Here is a 23,235-nt window from a genome sequence, read left to right as displayed (position 1 = left end):
TGTTTCCACCCCCTGTTGGGCACGCATGGGTACCTCCGAATGAGGACTTGGACGTCCAAGAGCCCAGCCAAAAGTGGGTCCTTTAGCAGGAAACGCGCGGGGTGGTGACAAGACAAGCGGGGCTTCGCGGGGCACCGCGGGGAATGGCGAGATCCGATCGTCGACCCCGCCCCGGCCCAGTCGGTAGGGCAAGTTTGGTGACGAGACAGATAACGTTATACGCCTCAAAAACAAGAAAGCTCATGAGTATTCGGGATGAAGAGAGTATGGGTTATTAACTTGACGTAATAATCATCGCCAGAGGTGTCTACAAAATCAGCGCGAAACGAAGCGTAGCCAGGCGACGAGAAAGTGGGATCGTGTTCCCCCGCGTTTGGCGCTGGGACCTGACATGTTACCCCACGACGTCATCGGCCGCGGAGACTGGTTGGTCAGCACAGCATGAAGCAAGCAAAGCAAACAGACGACTGAGGGATTTGCGCACAGCTGGTGATTGCTTTTGATGATCGGGTTGTGATTTGTGAGCTAAGAGGAGTATCCATAGAAGTCATCGGCTTAGCCTTAGCGGCATAGATTAAGTCGGGGGTGCCACTTTTGATGCGAGAATCATCCTCTTCGGGCCTCGAGCTCGTACTCCAGTTCGCCTCCCATTTACGAGGTACTGAACAGCCAACCGAGACATCGCACAACAAACAGTCTTTTCGGTAAGACAGAACGCCAGAAATATTTCACATATGTAACGCGCTGTGTCGGTTGTCTGCGGATCCGATCAGTCTGCCGGCAGTGCAAGCGCAGCTGCAGCACCATCCAGATCGATAGCAGCGCGGCTTGCATCTGCCATCGCCGGGACCTGAAGCCGTGATTCCATTGCTCCGCCCGAGACATCCGGGTACGAAACCGTTGCGATCGCTATCGCAGCTGCTCTACGAACCACACCGTGTGGGGGATACGGTGCGATGCTGATGAGAGGCACGATGCGACATCGAGTCCGCCCATACCCGGAACCCACTAGCCCGCCCCAAGAGTGGAAGCTTCGGAGGGGTTTGCGCCTTTGCCGTGGCGGGAGGGGGGGGTGTGCGCGGAAAACCACCGATCCCACCATCCTACCACTTTTCACCTGCGATGCAACCGCGCTGCGCCCGACGCCCAGTAGGCACGAACGTAGACGCTCGCTGCTCACTGGACATTGGACGAAGATGGGATGGGGATACGCCACACCGTCATCGCTAAAAATAATAAGCAGAACAGAATTTTTGCAGCGCGCCCTGGCCTCTGGTGCGCAGAACGCAACTGCTACCTGATGGCTCTTGTCGCGTGGTAACCACGAGTTACTGGGGGCCTAATCCCTTTGGGCCGCGCTATCTTTTTCCAGAAGACGAGCTGAGCGGCTTCCAAGAATCGTCTGATGTAGGGTTGTGCGGTCTTATTAAGAGCCCCCCCCCCCCCCCTTCCATCCCCTACAGTACAAACCTTACAAACCTTAAGCATGGTTTTGCAATCATCACGCAATACGTCTGACGACCACCGATCGTAACAGCATCCAACGCCCTAGCACATAATTAGGCTGCAACCGCCCTATTAGCTGTTAATAATCTTTGACGAGTAGAATGGCACACGTACTCACGTGGAGAGCAGAGTGAACAAAAGTGAAGCAAACTTGTATCTTAAAATGGATGGCGAAGAGGTGTGTGCATGCGTGTCCCCGTCACAGTGACACAAACGCAGCACAGTGCTGTGATTGGCCCCCTAACCCGGGATGCACAACTGCACGCAATTGCAGATAGCCGCCCGCACGGCCGGATTAGAGCAACATCACTGTACTAATTGGGGGTGATTGGGGTGGCGGCTGACCACCCTTCCATCGCCGAGTACTTTCCCTGAGCTACGTACAACACGCAGTGGTTGGGGGCTGGGGCCTGCATTGCACGAGCGCATGTGAATTATGTGAGCGATTGGAGTTATTGCCGGTTGGGCTGGTCGTGCCGGGAGTGGCTGTCACATGGTAATGATAATGAAGGCAATCTCAACGACGTGTGGCATATTGTACTGTACCTAGGCCAAATTTGAGTCACGACATGGCTGATGACAACTCGCTTGTCATTGACAGTGTTGTAAGGAACATGAGTATCGGCCTGTGGTGCCGGCCAGCAACTCGAGATGTCGAGGTTACTCATCTCTTTTCAGTGTCTCGAAGACTCGGTCAGCCTCACCATCTCCGTGAAAAATTGCACTATCAACGCTGCCTCAATATCCCCTTGCATCAACATATGTAGTTAACTGTCAAAAGGCCTTGTGTAATAACAAATTCCATCAGAAGCACCGTTAACAACATTAACACAAGATTGCCAAAGATAAACTGCTATTCTGCCCTGTGTCAGAGCCCTTCTTCATAGATATTAGCCGGGCTGGTAAGGGCCGAACCAAGAAATAACATGCACGTGAACTCGAAGTCACGAACAAACATTCTTTCCACTTTCTATCAACCTCATTGGGCAAAGATGAAACATCGAGCGCGTAGAATCCCATAGGGCTGAGGTAGACAAGATGCTGCGCCTATCAATCCGCCTCGAGGGCTGGCCAATGTCTGGGGGGGGATATCGGAGGGGCCCAGCCTTGCGCCAGGACCTGCTCGCCGCAACTCCCGGAAAGCGGCACAAAGGACACCCGTGTAAGGGAACCGTCGCGTAAAACGGGCGATGCACTTTGACACGGATTACCACGCTGCAACGCTGCAAATCCCGCGGGCAGATCTCCCTTTACCCGATTGATCCAGCCGAGCGAAGACGACGGCAGCTAGACCGGGGATCGCGTGAAAGAGAAAGGGACTCGAGGAGGGAAAACAGGACGGGGGGCTCGAGGCGCATTGGATGAACAGACACACCTGCATAGGATATAGCAAACGCACCCAACTTTGGAATTCGGTACGGGCGATGGGCAAGCCCACCCCAGGCATCCCGATATTGAACACGCCCGCTGTTAGCGTATCCGCGCCGCGAAGGGAAGGGAATGGGAGGGGAGTGTGCTTAGACCACGCGACTACAAGGGAGAGAGGACGAGCGATTGAGGAGCGCACATACTGTGTGTCTTGTATCACGGTAGCAGGCAAATGTGGCACAAACCCAAAGTTTGCATGGGTTCCCCGCCGCATCTTCACAGGGCAGGCCTCGATGCAGTTTGTTCGACGCGCAAGGAAACTTAGCGATGACGAAGCAACGGCCCGCTGCTTTGGGTCTGACCCCAAGCCAGGCGCTTGCGAAAGGTTTCCCGACCTGTGGATTGGATTTGGCACCGCCTCGGGACCGGAAATCTCCCAGCGATAGTCTTCTCGGAAGCCAAGACTGCTGAGGAAGATCGATGCCTGCAGCTTGACGGCCCCCATCCATCTCCACGCTTGGGATGAGGCCTCGAAAACGGGCCTGGGGCAGCGTCCAACTGCCGCCCGGTCGAGAGGCAAACAAATGCTTCCGTTGACTGCGGCTAGAGCCGATGGCCCTTGGGGCACTGTTTAGCGCGGTGCAGCCGCCTACTCGCAGCGTGCTCGCCCAAACGCCGATTTGGACTTGGAAGTTTAGGATGTAATAGATACTTCTTCTCAGCGTGACAAATCCCGCGGATAGAAAACTCCCCCAGACAAATATAACTGCCCTTCTCAAGATCGTGGGCGGCGAGGTGTTACTGGATCCCGGTGGCCCTGGCGGCGACGGCGCACTGGGCTAGCTTTACACAAATCCTTTCTTCCATCAAGGAATATGATGTTTTGCCTGTTGACAAGATATCCCCGCCACCCAACCTTGGGGGCTGGCTTGCTTCCGTCACTACCGACATGACGGATACCAGAGACAGGGGAGTGGAAATACGCTACGGTTGAGGGGAATTCAAAGACTGTGTGATGCAGACGTGCGCATCCCATCCAGTTGGATCGAGCACCATATTATCCAATGAAGTGCAAGGACTATGCACCATGAAAATAGAGATTGAAGTGCCAGGCCGGCGAGGCTGCCGGCAGTGTTAGGACGACGACCAGTCACAAAACGTGGCGGCATCCATGCTCACCAGTTCGCACTTGGAGAGAATGCGCCACGCGGCTAAGTTAGACGCCCGCCTCTGCACTCGTCACACGCGGTGATGGTTCGGAACGCGCGCCAACAGCAGGTGCCTGGGTGGAAGGCTCCATGTGATTGGGGGTTTCGTTGGAAGTGCTAGGGCGCCTCCACTTAATAAGGCTGTGTGCGGAGGGTCGACTCTGGCGCCCCATTTAGTGTGTTGGTTCGGTGGATGTTGAACAGCATGATTGTGACAATAGTTGGAAAAAAAAAAAATTGTTTCCCATTTTCCGTGCGCACCGTCCGCGTACACTTGGAGGCACAGCAGCGGTTAAACCACCCCAACTTGGGAAACACACCCCTTGACGAGTGGTACCCTGGTCCCTTGGTTAGGTGGCCAAAGCGCAGGTGAGCGCGGGGTCTCGAGCATTTACAGGCTGCCACACCGGACTCCCATCACGCAAAGGGGTACCTCGGGGCTGCGATCTTGAGGAAAAGTTTCAGAACAAAGCTGTGCACCCCCACCCGGCTCTGGTAGCAGCAAACTTTTCCCACGACGCCCCTCATTGCCTCACTGCCCGTCCCCTGTCTTACCGGAGTTTGGCGGCAATGTGCACAGTGTTGTCAGCGTCTTTTACACATGCTCTCCAGGGTCGGAATGGCTGGAAGTGACGCGAGAGACGATGGATGAGGCGGGGTTGACGGGATGGATTGAGGAGGCCGGACGCTGCAATCGGGCCGTCCACTCAAATATGCGAAACTGTGCCGCAGCTTTGTCCTTCCTTCCTTCCTGGGACACATCGTGTACAGAGGTAAGTCCGGATTATTCGGGCGAGTGTCGACGGCCGCGCTCCGCCAGCCCTCTTTTTCTCATGTGCGCAATCGAACCGTCTGTTGGGCCGCCGTGCCTTTTAGGCCGTAATTTCCAGCCGCAGCCGTTTGCAAGTTTCCCGTCCATGAATGGTCGGTTGGTTGCAGCTGAGAGCTCGCCCGTTCGTCCCATGTCTAGCGTCACACTGGTGGGCCAACTACGGGCAATTGCACGGCTTGCATACATGGATTTCAGCTCAAGCATGCTCGCAGAAGAGGATCAATTTGCAGGCGAGGAAAAAAAGCAGACGCGCAGCACGGCCAGAAAAGTGTTTGGCAGGTCTCGGCGAGCCAGTGTCCACACACGGAAGGATATGACCCGAAACGGGACGGCCCAGTATGATCCGGTACGGTGAGGTGCGGTGAGGCGTCAACCAGAAAATCCCAACAGGAGGACGCGTTTGGTGGGAACCCCTGAACAACCCCGAGCTGTTGCTTAAATCCCATCTTTTCTCCTGCCAGGGAAAACGTGGGATGGTATGACGAAAGCCCGCCCGAGACACCCACCAAATCAAGGACACGGCATGCTCGCCCAGGCAGACAGCGCCGAGATGGATGTTTGGGTTGTTTCATCTCGTATCTCTGACTACAAACCAGTGAGGCGCAGGAAAGAAGAAAATTTTGATGGCATTGAGGCACGGACAGGGCACCTGGCCAGGGTAGGGAAAACAAGGGAAGAACGGCTCTTTAGGGCTGAGATTTAGGGCTTCACCGGGAAAATCGGTCGCAATTGTGCAAACATGAATATTTTCAATTTTTATTATTATTTTCATTTTTTTTCGGGCTATTGTCTTTTCTTTGTGGATTCCCGGCTTCCTCTATGGCTTGCAAGGAATGTGGTGGGAAAGACTCAATAATCAGACGGTTGGAGGGACAAATTCCTGTACATCGAACTTCCAATGTAGACGTGTCGCGACGATAAAGATTTGGAAGTGAATCCAGATATCCATCTAACTGCTACCACTATTCTATCTTCCTGCGCATTCGACGAACTCAAAAAGGGGTATATCCATCCTGTGAAAATCCAGGGGAAACAGAAAGGAAATGGACGGCTCGCTGTAATTGTAGGAGCACGCCATGCAGACATCTGTAAATGAAGGAGGCTCTCGGACGCCCAGCGACAACCCCACTCGATCGGAAATAACAAGAAAAACACTAAAACACACAATTCCTCTTTCCGAGACCCAAGACAATCACCATTAAATCAGGGATGGTGTCGGCGAACTGCCCATCATTCCACCACCCTTCGCTCGCAAAATACCAAAGTGTCCACCGCCTAGATCATCCCAAAAGACCAGCCCAGGGTCCAAATCCAACTCTTGAGATGTGCTCCAAAAAACAAATATCAGTAACTTTTAAGTTCCTGTACACCGCTGTGTGGCTTGCAGCTTCCGCCAGCTGCTGAGAGTATTCGTGTGTCCCATCTTGCTTCATCAGCACTGCTTGTATGACGACGTGCCGAGAAAAAAATAATTCCAGAGCGCGCGTCGGGTATCTCTGATAAAGACCGAAAAACAAGATGGCCACCATGCTGTTGTGGGACTGATCCCGACGCGTGTTTATCAGTCGAGGCAGAAAAGCCTCGGCGGCTGCTAAGAGGAAGAAAAGCCCTCTGTATATGACCCCGATGACCAAATCCGAAAATGAGACCTAATCGTACAACCTGGCTCGTGGGTATCCAAGGTTTAGTATGTTTTTGTGTGATTTTTTTGTTGTTCGTTTGCGAGGGCGAGATTGTGTGTGGTAGAGTGGGAGAGCAAACGAGGCCGGGGATAGGTAGACGGGGGTTTTCATGGAGGCATAGTGTTACATGGTCGGCTTCCGCAGAATTTCTTCGCAGTTGGTGTCAAAGCGCAGGTTCCAGAGACGGACCGAGGCCATGAAGCGCTCCGTCTTCTCCAGCTCGCGCTCCCGGCCGAAGAGCGTCTCGACAAACTCGACGCCTGCATTCTTGCCCAACTGGGTCCCGTCCTTCCGCTGCTTGGTGCTGGAGCGGAGCATGGGTGCCTCGCAAGCCTTGAGGAGCTTGCGGAGCTTGTCGGTGATCCGGTCACCTGCCTCGATGAACTCCTCAACCATCTCCTTGTTGTCCTTGGTCCGGATCTTGGGCACCGTCTCCTCGGCGCGCTTGATCTTCCCGGCCAGCTGGATCAGAAGGAGCCACAGCTCGCCGGCCATGTCCGAGATGGGGGTGGCAGGACCATGGTGGTAAACGGTCCAGTCATAGATCCACTTTCCAAGGGAGTTGGCATCAAAAACACTGCCGAGCAGCATGATGGGCTCCTCGTTGGGGTCCCAGTTCTTCAGGGAATACCCGGGGGGGATCCTGTGCCGCTTGGCATCGGCCTCCGTCGCCTGGCGGATGGGGGGGGGCGGGGGCTTCTTGTGCACGGTGGCGGGCCGGGCGGTCTGGGGCCGCTGAGGCACCGAGGTCGAATTGCGGCGAGCGTGGCCGGCCGCCGGGCGGCGATCCGGCTCGTAGCGCGGCGGTGCGTACCCAGCGTCTCTGTCGAAATAGGGACCGCCCTGTGCATAGTAGTGGTAATCAGTTCCATGCCCTCCAGCGTTGACAATGTAGTAGTCCATGTAACGCCTCGACGTCGACCGCGCTGGCAGCACGTAGGTGACGCCGTTGATCTCGATGAACTCGTCCACGTCGGATTCCCCATGAGGGTCTGGGGACCGATGGTAGGAAAATGAGTTGCGACGCTCGCGCGTGGGGCGCGGACCCGAAAAACTTGGCTTGCGCGTTGACCGCGATTGACTCACATTAGCAGTGGCGTACTGGCCGTCGCTCGTGTACCGTGGTGAGAAGGAAGGGCCGCGAGGACTGCCATAGCTGTTGACGCCGCTGGTGCTCCCGTTACGGAAGTGAGCTCGTGTCGCCGGCCGCTGAGGGGTCGCGTTGAAATAGTAAGCCGGTCCCCGGGGCGAGGGAGTCGGGGACGGGCTAGGGAACTTCTTCTCGTCGTAAAAGTACTCCTGGCTGGGAGTGGACCCGTAGGGGGAGTAGCTCGCCATGTCTTCTGGCTCTTGCGATGTCCTCCGAGACATCCAAACAGTCATGCAATCCAAAAATGAAATAAAAACTCGATCGTGTCTACCCCCCAGCCTCTGCGAGGGGTTGAGTTCGAGCGCTCTCGTCTGCTCAGAACTTGCTGTGAATCGCGCCTGTGTCGTGACGCGGGGGAAAGTGACACCCGTCACCTTGGTCTGTGGTCGGTAGGAAGAGGAGAGGTGAACCGTCTTCTGATTGCGAACATGTCAAGGATCTGATGTTGATATCTCCTGTCGGAGAGCCGGGCACCAAAGTCGAGGGGGCGACCTTGATGGCAAATTCTGGAAGGCGCTGGACTCGTCGGCGGCCCAGACTGGAAAATCGTGTAAAAGAGGTGTGGTTGGCAGTTGAGCGGTTTTATGAAGATATGTGTGCATTGGCAAAAGCCAAAGTGCTTCAAAACGGGAATTTTGGGAGGTTGGCTCGGCTTTATAAGGTAAGGTGAGGGCAATGTGCGTGCACACAAATCAGGTCAAAGTCGACAGGGATGTCAGGGGGCCTTCCCTGCGCTGAAATTTTTGTCAAAAGCTGATGGAGGGAGTGGCAGTAACAATACCCTTGACCCCTGCTTGCAGGGTTGTTAGTCACAGTTTTTGCGGTCGTCAGCAGGACCAGAAGTAGCCACCCCCCCCCCCCCCCCGGTCCAGTGTCGCCCGATTCTGTTGACACTGTGCCCTGCACGGGCCGGACTTTGGCCAAAGTCTTTCCCGGTTGTCACCTCTGTTCCCCGCGCTTCGTCGCACTTCTGGGCTGTGGTCGCCCGGAACTGTGCAAACAAAGTTCGAACCCGGCTCTTGTGCAATTGTGGACGGCGACAATCACGGTAATTCCACTGCGATGAATCATTCATATCCTTCCAACTCGACGTGCCGGGCCTAGTTGGTCGCTGGCAAATTTGCGAGGCGGAAAAGGTCCCGGATTCGCGGTGGGCGACACAAGCCTCTCGACGGCTAAGCGAGATTGGTTCGCACGAGGACCCAGGGATCTCTTCCAGGTCAAACGAGCACAAGCGCAGGGGATCAGGTCGAGCTCCCAACAATCCGTGAAAATTTTTTTCGCTCCAAAGAGCAGCCGGGGCGTCGTGACTTGGCGGCGATCACCAAGCTGGATGGCTAAGGGAGACTTTGGAGAGGCTGGTTGATAAGCTTGTGACTCCACAATATCGACCCAGAGGCACAGCCCGGCTTTGTCGCAGAGGCACGGCACCAAGGTAGCAACGTCGAACCGGCAACTGGGGTTGGGGAGCTCTGAGAATGGCGAGTCGAGGAGGATGCTTGCAAACTATTGTTGTGACGTCGCGGAAGTCTCGGTAGGTACCTTGCCTGCGTGGTCGAGGATCAAGCCGAGGTTTACAGCTCGTACTCTGCACAGGCCTTGTTCTCACACCGGGGAAATGCGCAAATGGCGAAGGTGGTGTAAGCAAGGACTCGGCCTCGAGAGCGGCTGTGATAACAGTCCACGGCGGCGTCGCTGACGACAATGTCACTGCCTTCGGAGAGATTGAGATTCCTAGACGGAGTTTCCAGGGCCGGGAGCGGTAGGACGGGGATTTAAGCACGGTGAAGGCAACAGCACACTGACGTTTTTGCCGCCCTCAAACCTGTTACGCTGCCTCTTGGCCCTTCGTCTTCCAGGAACGGAAGAAGCCCCCCTCATATTGCCTCGAGGAAAGCCGGTATGCGGGGGGGTTGCGACTCCTGTTCACACACCATCATTGGGAGTCGTCATGTGGCCATGGGATGCCAATTCTAGACCTCTGAACCGATGAGGGATAGCTTCAAGGAATCCGGGGATGCCAAGCAGCACGCGCATCCACCACGATATCCGTCCTGTCGGAGGCTGGAATGATCTCTGCTGCAGCAGGCAGCGTTCGCGTCAATCTGCGAGAGGGTTCGCGCTCGCGTGTTCTGGCTGCATGGACGTGCAGGCCACTGAGCGGGGCTCCTGGCTAAACATGCATACCGGTCGCCCCTCAACCAATGATGACGGAATTGACACTGGAGCTTTTCCCTGGTCAATCGGCTTGTTACCTTAGGCGTACGCGCAGAGCAGCATAATTATGAGAGAGCGCGTCCATCATTCTAACTCCATTGCAATCAAAAACATGTTGTTTTCCGTCAATGCACCCTGCTGCAGCCACCGCGGCCCTCGAGGCTGCCGAGGCGTCGAGACGGCCAGCCTCGTGTTCCCCCAATCGAGGTTGGCGAATGGGGTTCATTCCTCCCGCAAACCGCCGGGTCCTGAAATCTGAAAGCTAACGTCACAATGATTTTCGTGCTGCGTCTGCGTGCCGCGAGCACTCCAAATGCCCAGACAAGAGCCAGCCGGTTCCCTTCTGTCCTACTCAACTGTTGAAGTTTAACATAACCGGCCAACATCCCGACACGGAGCTAACAGACGAGGTTGTCTGCCGGGCCAGCAGGCTGCCGTCAATCATTCTGCCGGTACCGAGATATCGCTCAGAGCGGACCACGGACGCGTGCCCTAAACAGACCATTTGTGTGCTCGTCCGTCTTTGGCCCAACAACCCACACTATCGTCTTAAACCTATTATCTCTAGAGACTCTGATTACGATGAGCCGCATCCAGATATCTCAATCACATATGGACTATCCCGCTAACCTCATGAATCCGCTGCTGCTTGGTGGGGTTAGCTCTAGGCTCTTGGCCGCTCACAGCACGTGTTCCTCGCCCGCCGCTTGCTCACGGTGAGCGACGGTGTGGACGGCTCAGACATACAGTACCGCGGCACCGTCTACACTAGAGAGTCGGGCCGTGGTGAGCAACCGCGAGATTACGTCCACTTCCACGGGTCGATCCATTAAAAAGGTGTCGCTGAAAGGGGGCCCTTGCTCATCATGCAAAGGAAGCGCACAATCACACACGGACTTGATCCCTAGTGCTGAGAGTGGGGCACACGCCTCTTCTCGCTCCGGATGAGCCTTTGGTTCGCTTGGCAGCCGTCTTCCACCCCTGTGAACTTGAGCGTGGTTGGTCTTCTAGAAAGCCCACCCCTACCTTGCTCGTTTTCCCGGTGGCTTTTTTCGAACCCTGGTCAAGCACGGTACGGGCTCCGGCCACCTTTCCGCTTTGATTGATTTTCTCCTTTTTGGGCACCCCGAGAGAAAATTTTCTCTCCGTCCAATGCGATTTTCATCTCGCTCAGGGAAGGGGAGAATCGAGCAGGTCCTCTACCCTATGGCGACCGTGAGTCACGCACGGCGTGAGTGTCATGTATGATGTATGTTTTGATGCCCTACTGGCCCTCTATGCGGCTTCCGTCTGCTGCGTTGATGTCCAATCTCAGCAGGCTCTTCGGCTCCCGACTGCGGTATGGCCAATGGGACCTTAGCGCGGTTCGTTCTGGATGCACAGTCTCGGGGCCCCGATTGGAGACTTTGAACGGCCGTCCAACGGGAACCTACCAATCCCTGAACCGGTGCAACCACTCGATCTGCTCCGTCAGGATCCACTGGGCAAGGTGAATGGAGACGACTCCCCACCAAAAATCCCCCTCCATTGCGGTCAAAAATAGGTGATTCTCCAGGCTGATGGGGACAGAGCAACCGACCTCGCTCCCATTTTGGCCTTCACCGACACTTCTGAGCCTTGTCGCACTGAGGGACCGCCGGGCCATGCATGGTCTGGTGCAGATATTCAGCCAGGAGGGGGTGCGACAAAGATTCGCGGCACCGTCTCATACGTCGAGGCCAAGGGCCGATAGCCTCTGACGTAGCCCCACGCCCACACTTTTCCCCTCGAAAATGCGATATTGGCATTATTGTCCAATACGGTTCCTGCCAGGAAGCGATTGCAGAAGACAAGAGAAGAACGGCGAAAAGTTAGATCACCACTCACCGGAAGCAGGACCGCTAGGACCGAGGAGGGAAAGCCACTGGCAACCCCCTCACCCTCCTTCTCTCCTCCCCTCTCCTCTTAGCCCGTTACTTGCAACGATGTTGCTTTTTAGGTCAAGAGATACGACACGGGGCCCGGGCTCTTTGAACCCCTTGACCATCAATGAGGGGCAAACAAAACAAACACACTCTGCCGTAGCTTACCGTAATGTATTACCTTAGTCCCTTTTTTAGTCATTGCAAATGTCCCATGACAGGTGTTGATGCTTCAGTGGCAACTACTTGGGCCCTCACTATTACTTGGAGCCACCCTAGAGGGACAAAGCTCAGCTGTCAACCATTCTACCGATCTGAATAACGAAGCTGTGATCAGGCGGCCGCCCGGCTCCCCCACCCCTCCCCCCCCCCCCCCCTTTTTTTTTTTTTGGCTTCGGGGCAAAGCACTGTCGGATGGTATGGGCATCACCGCCCAATGTGCACCCGTTGAGGGTTCGGATGGGAGCCCTCACTGCTTGGCCGGGACCAATGAAAAGCGGATCGCAAATGGACCGGTTGAAGATTCGTCAGCGGTGAGCGATGGGATTGCTTGGCTCGCAGCGGGCGCCAGGGCAAATGTGCAGCAATTGTCCGCCAGCGCTGCCCGAGTAATTCCTGCAGGACCGGCGTTGAGCCCAATGGCCTCGAGCCGTTGGCCGGGCGCTGTGGTGCGTCTTGCAGGCGAACAGAGAAACTGGAGGGGACAGGGTGCCTGGCTGCAACAGCCCAAGGCATTGACTTCATCTTCTAGACGCATGTGCATGGTTCCGCTCGCTGGTATCCGACAGAAAACGCTAGCGCAACGCAGCCGCGACTTTGCAACTGTCTCGCAGCAAAGTGCATCGCAGCGCAGAAGCCCATACAACGTACTGTGGTACGTATAGTGACGCTTCTGCTGCCAAGACACATGCGAAAGACGACGAAGAACCGGGGTTGGGCAGGTGGAGCCTCACGGACAAGGTTCGACTGTCAGCTAAGAAGGCGGCCTTGCAAGCCTTAGGTTCAGGTCGGACAAGCCCCCCTCGATCCCGATGGTCTGGATCCCGGAGATCAAGCCACATGGTGGCTTAGCTGCTTGTCCCTGAGCACCCGCCCTGGTGTTCTGCCCCACGGGCCACCCCCGGATCACCGACGGGACCCCATCAGCGTTCGGCAACATCTCTGATTCGTCGCGCTCATCCCTCGGACTTTTTCGGTATCCGATATCCCGTTTCGCAAGCGCAAGGCCACACCGGATATAACAAAACGTTTTTCACGGACCCGCAATCTGGGCTGGTGTTCCCACACACGCACGGTCCACCATCTTCTTCTGACTTCGACCCAATTCAGGCATGACCAATCTAGATTTTCGCCCAACCTCTTGACAAATTCTCTTTTCTTCGCCTTTCAACAACATCAACCCGCGACGCATCGAGGGGAGCTACCTCGCCGCCAGGAGACTACCTTTACGTCATACTGATTCCGTCATGTCTTACTAACATCTTAATTATCATCTTTTTTTTTTTTTTTTTGCTCTGCTATCGACACCCCCTGGCTTCCTCGACCGCCCTCCAACACCACTGACGGCAGTTCAGGTCTCAGATTGGAGCTCCTTAGGCCGCAATATGCCGTGTAGCCCTGTGTCTGAGGCCAAAACATCTCCCCTTTTGCCCCGTTGCGGTCCACGCGTTTGACTCACGGTACAAGTGTCACGACCAGGGACCACGGCCGGGGTGAAGTGGTCACGCGGTCTATGGGACTCTTCCAGGTTGCCGCTACGCCGTCGCCGCTCGTCGCTAATCGTAACTGCTTCATCCCCTTTTTGCCTTCGCTGAGGCCGCACCGGAGACGTCCAGCAGTCACGGACACGAGTGATGATCTCGCGGCGACCATGGCGGTGACGGCGACGACGTCAATGGAGCACAGCACATGCGCCCCCAAACTCGGCCACCCTATCATGACTCACACGCCTCCCGTATAGCTGGCGGCACGAGGGACGAGGGCCGATATCCCGCGCACGCGCGCACCCCCGTGGGTTGTGCAACGTTTGTCTGGGGCGGTGTGTTGTTTACCGACCTCCGCGATTCGTTAGTCCCTTCGCCACTTTGGGCAATGCTGGTTCCCCAGAAGTGGTAACCTCCATATCCGTTGCCGAATGCCTTTCGTCGCCCAGCGACCCGCCCTCGCTGCGAGGACCGTCGTTGGGGAAGTTGTCCGGCGTTGGGCTTATAATTGGCCGTTGATATCGACGGTACCCCGGGCTGGGCTTCGCGCTTTGCATAGCCAGCAACCGTGAAAAGCCTCCACTCCGCCAGCCAGTGATGCCCGCCCGACGCCATTTTGCGACCCAACGGTGACGGAAGTCGACTGGTTCCTGCAGAAAATCTTAGGGTCGTGTTTCTTTTTACCTCCTTGTCTTCTGCCTATGCAGGCTGTGTTGCCACACACTGCCCGTCGATCAGTTGTGTCGGTGTGCGTGGTGCAGATGCCCGGGTTGCCTCTTGGGCTGCGCGTCAGGTCGACGTCCCTACATCATTGCCGGCGGAAGCCTGCCTTCGCCTCTCTGCTCCTGCACAGTTGTGTCAAGGCTGCACTAAATGCCGCGATCTGCGGCATCGTCCAGTCGCGGTTAGCAGCCTCACTTTTTCAAACTTTTTCCTACCGAGGCATATTCTCCTTGCCAGTGAGGTCGCCTAGTGGCGCTCTCCTGGCACAGCGCAATTTACGCCCCACGCTTCCGTCACTCAGTCCTGTCGACTCATCATACATGATATCCCCACGCCTCCTGGAAGGTCCTTATTGCACGGAATTTCTCGGTTTGAGACACACGGTGAGTGGTTCGAAACTAGGACCGTGTCAGCACACTGTGAGGCTTGCTCCTTTTCTGTTCGAGGCCATATCCCACGCATCTCGTCTGCCAATAGGACAAGATCGTTTCACCGTCGGCGGAGGTAACCCGTCACCAGACTGGGACGAGGCTCATGTCGGCGTCAAGAGGTCGAATCAAGAATTACCGATAGGGTGGTAATGCGACTTTCGGCTAGAGCATCTACCGGTGGTTCCGCTGCCTCGGTGAAGAGCTGCGTCACACTTATGCCTATCCTGCGTCCGGGTGTGGCGATGGTTTCCATTTAGCGGATTTGTGGGAAAGGTCTCACATTGGATTTGCCAAATACGTGTCTTCCATCACCCTCCCCTTTTCCACTCTTGTGACTCACCTCCCCTGGGATGGTGACATTCACCATCCATTCTCCCCACGGCAGACCTCATTTACTGCGTCCCCAATCCCGTGGCCTTATCTCCTCTTCCTTTCGTCATTACCAGTATGCGGTTAGCGAATCGCTCGAAGGGATTCGGAGACGTTGGCAAGCTTCCATTCGCGTTACCTGCCCCGCTGTAGACATCGTTCTTGAATTGCGACAAGAGCGATGCCTAGCGCCCTTAACTCTGCTCTCAGATGCAGTTTGTCGGACCCGAGTGTCCCAACGTGAAAACGATGTCCGATCGCGATCGATAACTGTATTGAAGTAAATCTGGCGGAGCTGGGCAAACTCAACTCAGGGCGATAGTTCGGCCGCGTCCGCTGCGTGGCGTGTACAGGTTGGCAGGACCATCAAGATGTCTGATGCTACAGAATCATGGGCAATGGAAAATCCTCCGAGCCGGTGTTACGGGGCGAATCCTACCGAGTACGTGCCGAGGGTGCTCGAGTCCTCCTCATCCACAACGCGGTGAGGAAAATATCCACCGAGACAATTAGATAGTTTTACTAGCTCGGATAACCCGAACCTTTGTTTCTCTCTGTCGCGATACCGCCCACGTCTTTCCACACATCGACACCGGTTGGATTATTCGAGTGTAGTGCGTACCCCCTTGCTTCGGGAAACCTGGGTTCTTGGTCCCGCAGAGATGGCTGCTTCCCTCGATAGCGAGGGAGGCTCTCGTTCCGCAAGGGCGGTAATATGGTCCTTGGTCAGGGCTACGGTCCCACGACTACCATAGTCAGTATTTATTTATCGATGCTGGAAGCTGGTATACTCCTACTCGCCCATCGTTGCCTCCCTGTATCGGGTGTCGCCAGTTCACTAGCCCGATGAGCGGACACTATGGACTCACTCGACTACAAATTAATGAAGGCCAATGAATGACAGGAAATAGTGTTGCCAACCCTGGCCGTGCATCAACGATTCAGGTAGGGAAGGCTCCACACAGTGATCGCTGCAAATCGTCCTCAAAAAGGCCCAAGCCAGAGAGAACCAGTCCTCGACTGGAAGTGTGACGGCGTGATCAAATCTTAACCTCTGTGATCGCCGCCGCAAGCCACTTGTCGACAACTGTCTGTACTTGCGAAGCAAACACGGATCGCAGGTCAAAACCACCGACCAGTTATAGTCTCGCTCCCCCCGTTGTCCAATAATCTAGTCAAGCCCTTTACGCTTTTCTTCTAGAGCCTCTAAGTCGAGACTTGGCAGCCAGTCCAAGCCCCTGAGCCAGGACTTGTCGTAGAGGATCATGCAGTTTATCGTGAAAGGGGGCACCCACGACACCATATCGTTGTGTGTGTGGCCAGCCGGTCCACAGCCTGGCACATGGCGAAGCGGGCAGGTGCCACTGCCACCACGCTCCGTGTCCCCCTCAAGAACACAATCCTCAAAATCAAACACTGCAGAGCTATCTTCCTGCTGGACGGCTTGAAGAGTCGTGTGCTTGGCGTGCCAAAGCCACCCCTTCAGGATTTCCAGGAAGCAGCGAAGTGGCGTGAGATGGGGTCGAGGCGAGAAATGAGGGTGACGGAGCCGGCCGTGGTTGAATAGACGGTGCGTAGCAATCACGTGGTCCGGAATGTGGCAGAGATCGCAGTCGAGATGCTGAACTTCCGACACCGACATCTGTAGCCTTAAACGGGCATGAGATGGCCGTGGGTCCGGACCAAAGCAGAGGACGAACAGTTTGCGTAAGCTGGGCAGGGAGTTTAGATCGAGCTTGATGACGGCATCGACAAGACGCTCGGCGCCCTCGCCAATACCAATTTGCTGGATACGGCTGCGATCTAAACCCAGGAATGGCCCAAAGACTGGATCGAATCTATCTATGGTGGCGCGGAGCGGGGTCCCAATGTCGACGTCGGCTTGCGCCCAGGCATGGAAGATGGTGAATACATCTGCCTCGTAGCTAATGAAGGGAACATCAAATCGCAGGTTGTATGAAGGCAGCCGGCTATCCTCGTCGGGTTCATATCCAGAGTCGCGCAGACTTATATAACGCGGAGGCCGGAAGTAACGAGGAAGCCAAACACTACGCGACTCTCGGCAAGCGTGTAAAGGCGGGAAAATGGCGTGGTTCGGCGACTGTACAATATACCTAAGTCGCCAGTCAGGGTGCCGGGTGTCAGCGCACAGTCGCCTTTCGGCGTTCTGGGTAAGGGCGTCCTTGAAGATGCCCGAGCATACGGAGCATGGCATCTGGCCGATGAGGCGTGTTGGCTGTGGTACACGCTCCCATATCATAAGGCGGAGTTCCGCAGGAAGGTTTGAAAAGAGGGGGAATGACATTGAAGAGCCCTGAGACATTGCAGGATGTACTTGGACAGTGACATGAGCTTTACAAGATGGCCTCGATAAGTGAGTGTGTGGATCGAGACATTCACATGAGAAAGATATAATGTTCTTGGGAAATGTCAACACAAACGTCAAGGCAGTGCTCTGGCTGCAAAGAAGAGGAAGGTGGGCAGGGACTTCGGTCCCTACGCAACCACGGAAACTGACGCAATTACCCCGCAACCCACGACCTGCCCCCCCTGGCATTTTTCGTTCCTACTGTGTAGTACAGCAAGAAGGGAAGTGTGCGAGCCAGGTGATTTTGCGGAACCTGCTTCACTTGAGGGCCTGATCTTCTCCGCCTGGCCCGGTCACACCCTTAAACCGTTAGTTACACAGTCCGTACTGTCACCCGCAATGGTTCAGCAACAAAGCCCGAGAATTTAAACTACACCGGATTTACATAGCTACGTTTTAGAACTTCGGAATGGGCTTGCAGATGACTATTAGAGGAAGACATTTAGATCTAATATAAGCTCTACAAAAGCCCCCCTTAATCAACATGAACAAATTGTATTGTCGGAAAGTGCAAGCGGCAGTTGCCATTCAAGAGGGCCTTCGCACTTGACGGCAGCTCCCCAGATACAGGAGGCCACCCCTGCAACTGTTGATCCAGACAATGCCGGCTAGTGTATTGGCCTAGTATCCGCCACGCCAGCAGACTTTTTCCTCACGTGTGTCCCTCTCGGGGAACATGGTAGCCCATCGCGGGGAATATCGCAGGGTGGGCTTGAGGATAGGCGGCGTGAGTGTCGCTCAGGGCAAGCTGGTCTCGTCATTCAAGCTAATGATTCCAAAATCCCTAGCAGATACTGCGGAAGCGGAAGCGACTGAGTTCAATTCTGAGCAAGCTTTTGAGACTGATCAAGTCTTCTTACTCCGATCGGAAATGTACGGCGGTGATTATCCAACGGGCCATGCCAGTGCAGCGGTGGACGGCGCCAGCGCTGGTCGATATGAAACCTTATCCTGGGATGATCAGGTGGGCCTCCTGAACCACCACGATTCGACGTCGACCTTGCTCCACTCCTTCCAGCATGATGGGATGTCGACTTTTCAGATCAGATATACATGGACCTTTTTTCCGGCTTTGTTCGAGGACACGACAGTGCCTTACAGCCCTGGTACAAGCAGCCGGAGCTCGAAATTTGCCTAATCCGGATTTGATGTGTTGAAGAGGCAAGACAGTCATTCGAATCTTAAAAGTAGAATCCTATCTCAGGACTATCAAACCAGTCTTCCTACAGGATGGAGCGCTTGCTTTGCTGGAAGGCTTGATTATGGCATTGATTCGACTGCACAACCATTGCAAGTTTTTGTTGCCCGTGAGTACGCTGCATTCCCTAAACTGGGCGATTGATGCTACTGCAGTCGCCCACCTTAATAAACAGGCTGCTTCGATGACCCTTGGGGGTATTTTCTTGCCACTCCAGCCAGTCCTGCTCGTGCGCTACTAACAGCAGACCACAGGGTCAAATTGTTTCTCGACCAATCTGAGGTTCTGGACATAGCTAAACGGGTCCTAGTCTATAAACCAGCCGGCATGATACCGTCCACGGTAGACAGACATCTTGCCATACACTTGTTACAACGTCTTTACTGCTTGATCACACGAGAGCTTCTCTTCCTTTCCCCCCGATCTTATGATTTTACACAATAGAGAGGTCTTTCCGCAGCCCTGCTTCGGCCAATAGCCCTCTGCACGTGACAATTAGCGCTTTCCTAGTCCACCCCAGGAGAAGCGTAACTGCTGTTATATCGTCATAGCGAGCTAAGGCGTGTTTTAGGAGAAAGAAAAATGACGAGAAAATAAAGAGAAAGGGGATTCTGGGTTGAGGGGGAAGGAGGGGGGGCCACAACAGTATGAGCGAGCCAGGCCAGTACCGAGCCTCGAGGGTCGGACGCAGTTGGGTCGCATCCCCGTACAGGGAACAGGATCCTGGCGCCGAAAATGCATCTCCATCGCGAATGCACAGGACGCGTTCTCGAGGACTCGATGGGTGTAAACGAAGTAGAATAGGTGACGCCTTCCGGCCTCCGTCGCCGGCGCCGTTTGTAGTCGTTACGGAGGCGGCTCCGGTCCGGGAACGCAAACGGGTTCTTGTCCAGCAAAATATCGGGCGAGCGTTGGGTTGGGGCAGCTGGGTCAGCAACTGCAGTCGTGCAACGCCCTATAGGTCTTATCAGTTATCTACATGTGACTTTACACATGCGCATGGCAATGGCTGTGACCTAGACCACCCGCCAGCCAACAGCCTGTCCTCATCGTACTGAAAGCCAGCCGCTTCGTCCGGGGCGGGCCCAGTTGAAATATGACAGAGAGCTAGTAGGGAGACTTATACTCGATATTTATAGGCTATCGCTCGTCCGGCCAAGTTTCCTTTGTCCCGGAGTATTCTCAGGGGTTGACCGCAATCTGCGGTTACCTTTGATCATGTTGTATACATGCATAAAAATAATGGGAGATAATAGGAGACTGGAAGAACCAACCTCTCAAACAATAGTAGGGAATGGATAATTGAATTTCGGTTTGCTCTCGGGAAGACAGGCCTACGCGGGGTTCGGGGGCGGCAATTCATGCAACTTCCCATCACCCCAGCCCCGCCCTTGGCGATATCGCGATTGCTTATTGGTTTCTACGGCCTTCCTATACAACCTCATGCCTGCGGCATCGCAATGCTAGTGTCGGATATGCGCGCGGTCGTAGACTAGGCTGCAAAAGAAAGCAGCCATGTACGGCCATACTATGCTATTTCTTGGAAGTAACTATCCTTTTAAGCGGGTTCTGTCTGCGTGCAATCTTCTTCGGCCTCTCCCACAACCTCGACAACCACCCTCCTCAGCCCAGGCATCAACGTCTCATGATGGGGCCTGACAAACGTGATCGCCACCACGCCAATCTCAAATGGGACAAAGACCAACATCCCATCCCGCTCTGACGGCCCCGTGCACACGACACGGGTCGGGTCAGACACGCTCGCCAGGACGCGGTTGACATCACCAACCTTATCCAGCCCGTTCTTAAACACGTCCTGGACCTGCGACTTGGCACGGCTGCCGCAGCTGCGAACGCGATCACGATCAACCAACGGACGCGTCCGGATCGTAAACGCCCTCCCTTTGACCACGCGCGCTAGCACGGGCTCCGTCAGCAGCACCCTGCCGCGGCGCACAGCGACGTCGTCCACCAGCGCTTCGGCAATGTGTTTGTCAATGCGCGATGCGATGGCGGGGAGGTCTGCGACGTGCGCGCGCGGGTTGTCGGATGTCAGTGTCGCGGTGACGTTGCCCCGCACGAACTGGGCGACGCCTGCCTCGGCGGGCATAGGGACGTCGCCGAGCGTTTCGGACTTGGTAGCGTGTTTTAGGTTGGAGTACAGGGACAGGAACGTGTCCACATCGTCGCGCGCGATGGCGGCGCTGCTGTACGCGACGATTTGTATTGTCATTTGGGGGTTGTCGTCCGGGCCTGAGTCGGTGTCCTGGACGGTGGTGTCGTCTTCTGGATTGGAGGGAGACGAATTGTCGTTGCCATTGGCATTGCCGTTGGCGCGTGGCGTCGGGATTTTCTGTCCCAGTGGCAACGTCACAACCATGTGCAGCGTTGTTCGATCGAGGGCAGGCCGGATATCGTGGAATATGATGCAGGCTGTGCCAGCTGTGTCGATGAGCTTGAGCAGTGTCTGGGCGGACAGAGACGCATTGCTAAAGAGCCCTGGTGCCGCCGTGTCCTCGCCCCCTTTAACCGCTTCCATGCTGCTAGCGAGTATCTTTGGAGCCTTCATGATGGGGAAATACGCGTCAACTGTCCCATTGCCCGAAGTCCATTGGGTGGGCACGAAGTTAGGTGGTTGAAGGTCGGTTCCAAACACGCCAATACGAGGTAACCGAGTCGCCGGGTTCGAGTCTGTGTGGTATAGACATTGCTTGTTAGCATGGAGACCTACAGAACGGGGCAGGGAGCAGAGAGACGATGGCTCACAGCAGTCAGCGTTCAGGTTTCCAATATCCCAGTCACTACTGTTCCCAGTCACTCTGCCATTGTGGACGAGTCCATGGAAGAAGTTGGCCCCCATGGCTGGATAGTTCGGGTCTCGGTGGCTAGCCAGGTAGGTGGCCCTAGTGTTTGTCCCAGACTCCGGTGCAGGCACACCGGTAGGTCCAGCAAGCGCATGTGTCGGGTCTATGACATAGGTTTGGATGCCCAGTCCCCTATTCAACCGCACTTCGATCCAGGTATGTACAATGAAGCCAGTTCGCGTGGGGTCGTATGGGTTGGCAACATTCGGGCTCGGGTTCCAGTCTGGGACAAAATCACTGGTCAGTCAAATCCAAGTCGACGGCCCAAAGGGACATCTTACCTCCCGTATTCCAATACGGGTTGTTACACTGCGTCGAGGTTGCCCTTTCGCCAAACATCTGGCCCGGGACAAGGTAGCCAAAGGGGGACTGGACAATCCAGCGCGAATCGAAGAGTTCGTTGCCGGTGATGCCCAACGTTACAGCGCATCCCAGCTGCAACACAGCAGCCAAGTCAAAGTCGTTCACGTAGTGATTGTTCGGATTGGGAGGGTTAATCCACGTCTTGAGCAGGAAGGTGCCACCAAATGGAGCCATGCCGTGGCTGCTGCTGCTGAGGATGTATCTGCTCTGGAAGGTACCTTTGCCGCTTTCACTGTACACCTAGATATTAGCAACAAGCTTTTCGAGATAGAGTGTAAGTAACTGATCCCGAGTTGTAGACAGGCTAGTGGTGTTGAAGACCGGATCTGTGATGTTTGGATAGGCCCACCGCTGAACAGGGACAGGGTAGGATGACATCAAGTCAGCTTGTGACCGCAAAATAGGTGTTGCGGGGAAGAGAATGCCTGGCCCCCCCGGTGCGGGCCAGACAACGAAGTTGAGCTCCATCCGAGTTGTAACTGCAGCTACGACAGGAACAGGGTTCACTGGTAGTAAATTTAGGTGTGAGTAGGTGTCCAAGGAGATTATGGTTAATTAGACGTAATTGATTTTGCTTACCGGCAACTCCTGCGTCCTGTATCGTCCACACCCAGTCTCCGCTTGCTCGAAATGGGATTGCGAACTGATAGTCCTGTTGGATAGGATTCATGAACCGTCGGGCCGTGACGAGTCGGAAGTCTGTCAGTACCGCAACCTGCGGCGCGGCCGGCGACGTGACTACGAAGGGATTGCCTTCCAGGATGGGGACAAGCAGACCGGTGATAGGGTCACGAAGGTTCCCGTAGACAATTCCCCTGTTGCTTGTCCAACCTGTGGGATTCCCGGTGAGGTTGACGGTCACGGTTAGCGGAAGGCGCCATGTCGGGGTGGGGACTGTTGGGAGGAGGATCGAAACCGGGTAGAAAGATCCGTCACCGGTCACAGTGGGATCTTTGACGAGATTGGCGATGTACACATTCCAAATTTCGAGCAAGGGGACCACGGTGGCAAGGACGACCCGGCCTTGGGAATTGGTTGTGCTGACACACGGACCGGTGGTTGGATTGTATGGCCCTGCTTCGAGTCTGGCTACTGTCATGACAAGAGGCGCAGCCATGGTTGAGACTTGGAGCTCTAAATAGAGCAGAAAACTGATGTGAAGCGAAACAAGAGAGATCGATACATGGTTGAGTCGTGGAGATTGCGTCTGAGCACAGTTAAATGGTAATGGCTTTATAGGTAGTTGCCTTGTTCATGCCGTGAATATGGCAGTTCAAGCTTCAAGGAAGACGTCAACTCCAAAGCACTTGTGACCACTGCATCAGGTTAGCCAGCCAAATGCTACATAAGTC

The 23,235-nt window shown here is 55.2% G+C and overlaps 3 protein-coding genes across 3 annotated transcripts; all 3 read right to left on the bottom strand.

Moving 5' to 3' along the window:
- Positions 1–6,719: 6,719 nt before the first annotated feature.
- Positions 6,720–7,934, bottom strand: MFIFM68171_06284 (Vegetative cell wall protein gp1; the record flags this gene model as incomplete). The annotated part of the gene is made up of 1 exon (XM_071061704.1): positions 6,720–7,934. The coding sequence occupies one exon, from the start codon at positions 7,932–7,934 to the stop codon at positions 6,720–6,722; it is 1,215 nt and encodes a 404-aa protein (XP_070917805.1).
- Positions 7,935–16,261: 8,327 nt separating this feature from the next.
- Positions 16,262–17,413, bottom strand: MFIFM68171_06283 (2EXR domain-containing protein; the record flags this gene model as incomplete). The annotated part of the gene is made up of 1 exon (XM_071061703.1): positions 16,262–17,413. One exon carries the CDS (start codon positions 17,411–17,413, stop codon positions 16,262–16,264), a length of 1,152 nt encoding a protein of 383 aa, XP_070917804.1.
- Positions 17,414–20,214: 2,801 nt separating this feature from the next.
- On the bottom strand, positions 20,215–23,000 carry MFIFM68171_06282 (uncharacterized protein; the record flags this gene model as incomplete). The annotated part of the gene is made up of 5 exons (XM_071061702.1): positions 20,215–21,347; positions 21,423–21,743; positions 21,802–22,115; positions 22,233–22,389; positions 22,463–23,000. The coding sequence occupies 5 exons, from the start codon at positions 22,998–23,000 to the stop codon at positions 20,215–20,217; spliced, it is 2,463 nt and encodes an 820-aa protein (XP_070917803.1).
- Positions 23,001–23,235: the final 235 nt, after the last annotated feature.

Source organism: Madurella fahalii (genome assembly GCF_045866475.1).
Source record: "Madurella fahalii IFM 68171 DNA, scaffold_3, whole genome shotgun sequence".
In the NCBI taxonomy this organism is placed as follows: Eukaryota; Fungi; Ascomycota; class Sordariomycetes; order Sordariales; genus Madurella; species Madurella fahalii.
Note: the sequence above shows the minus strand (reverse complement) of the source record. Positions and strands in the feature narration are given on the sequence as shown.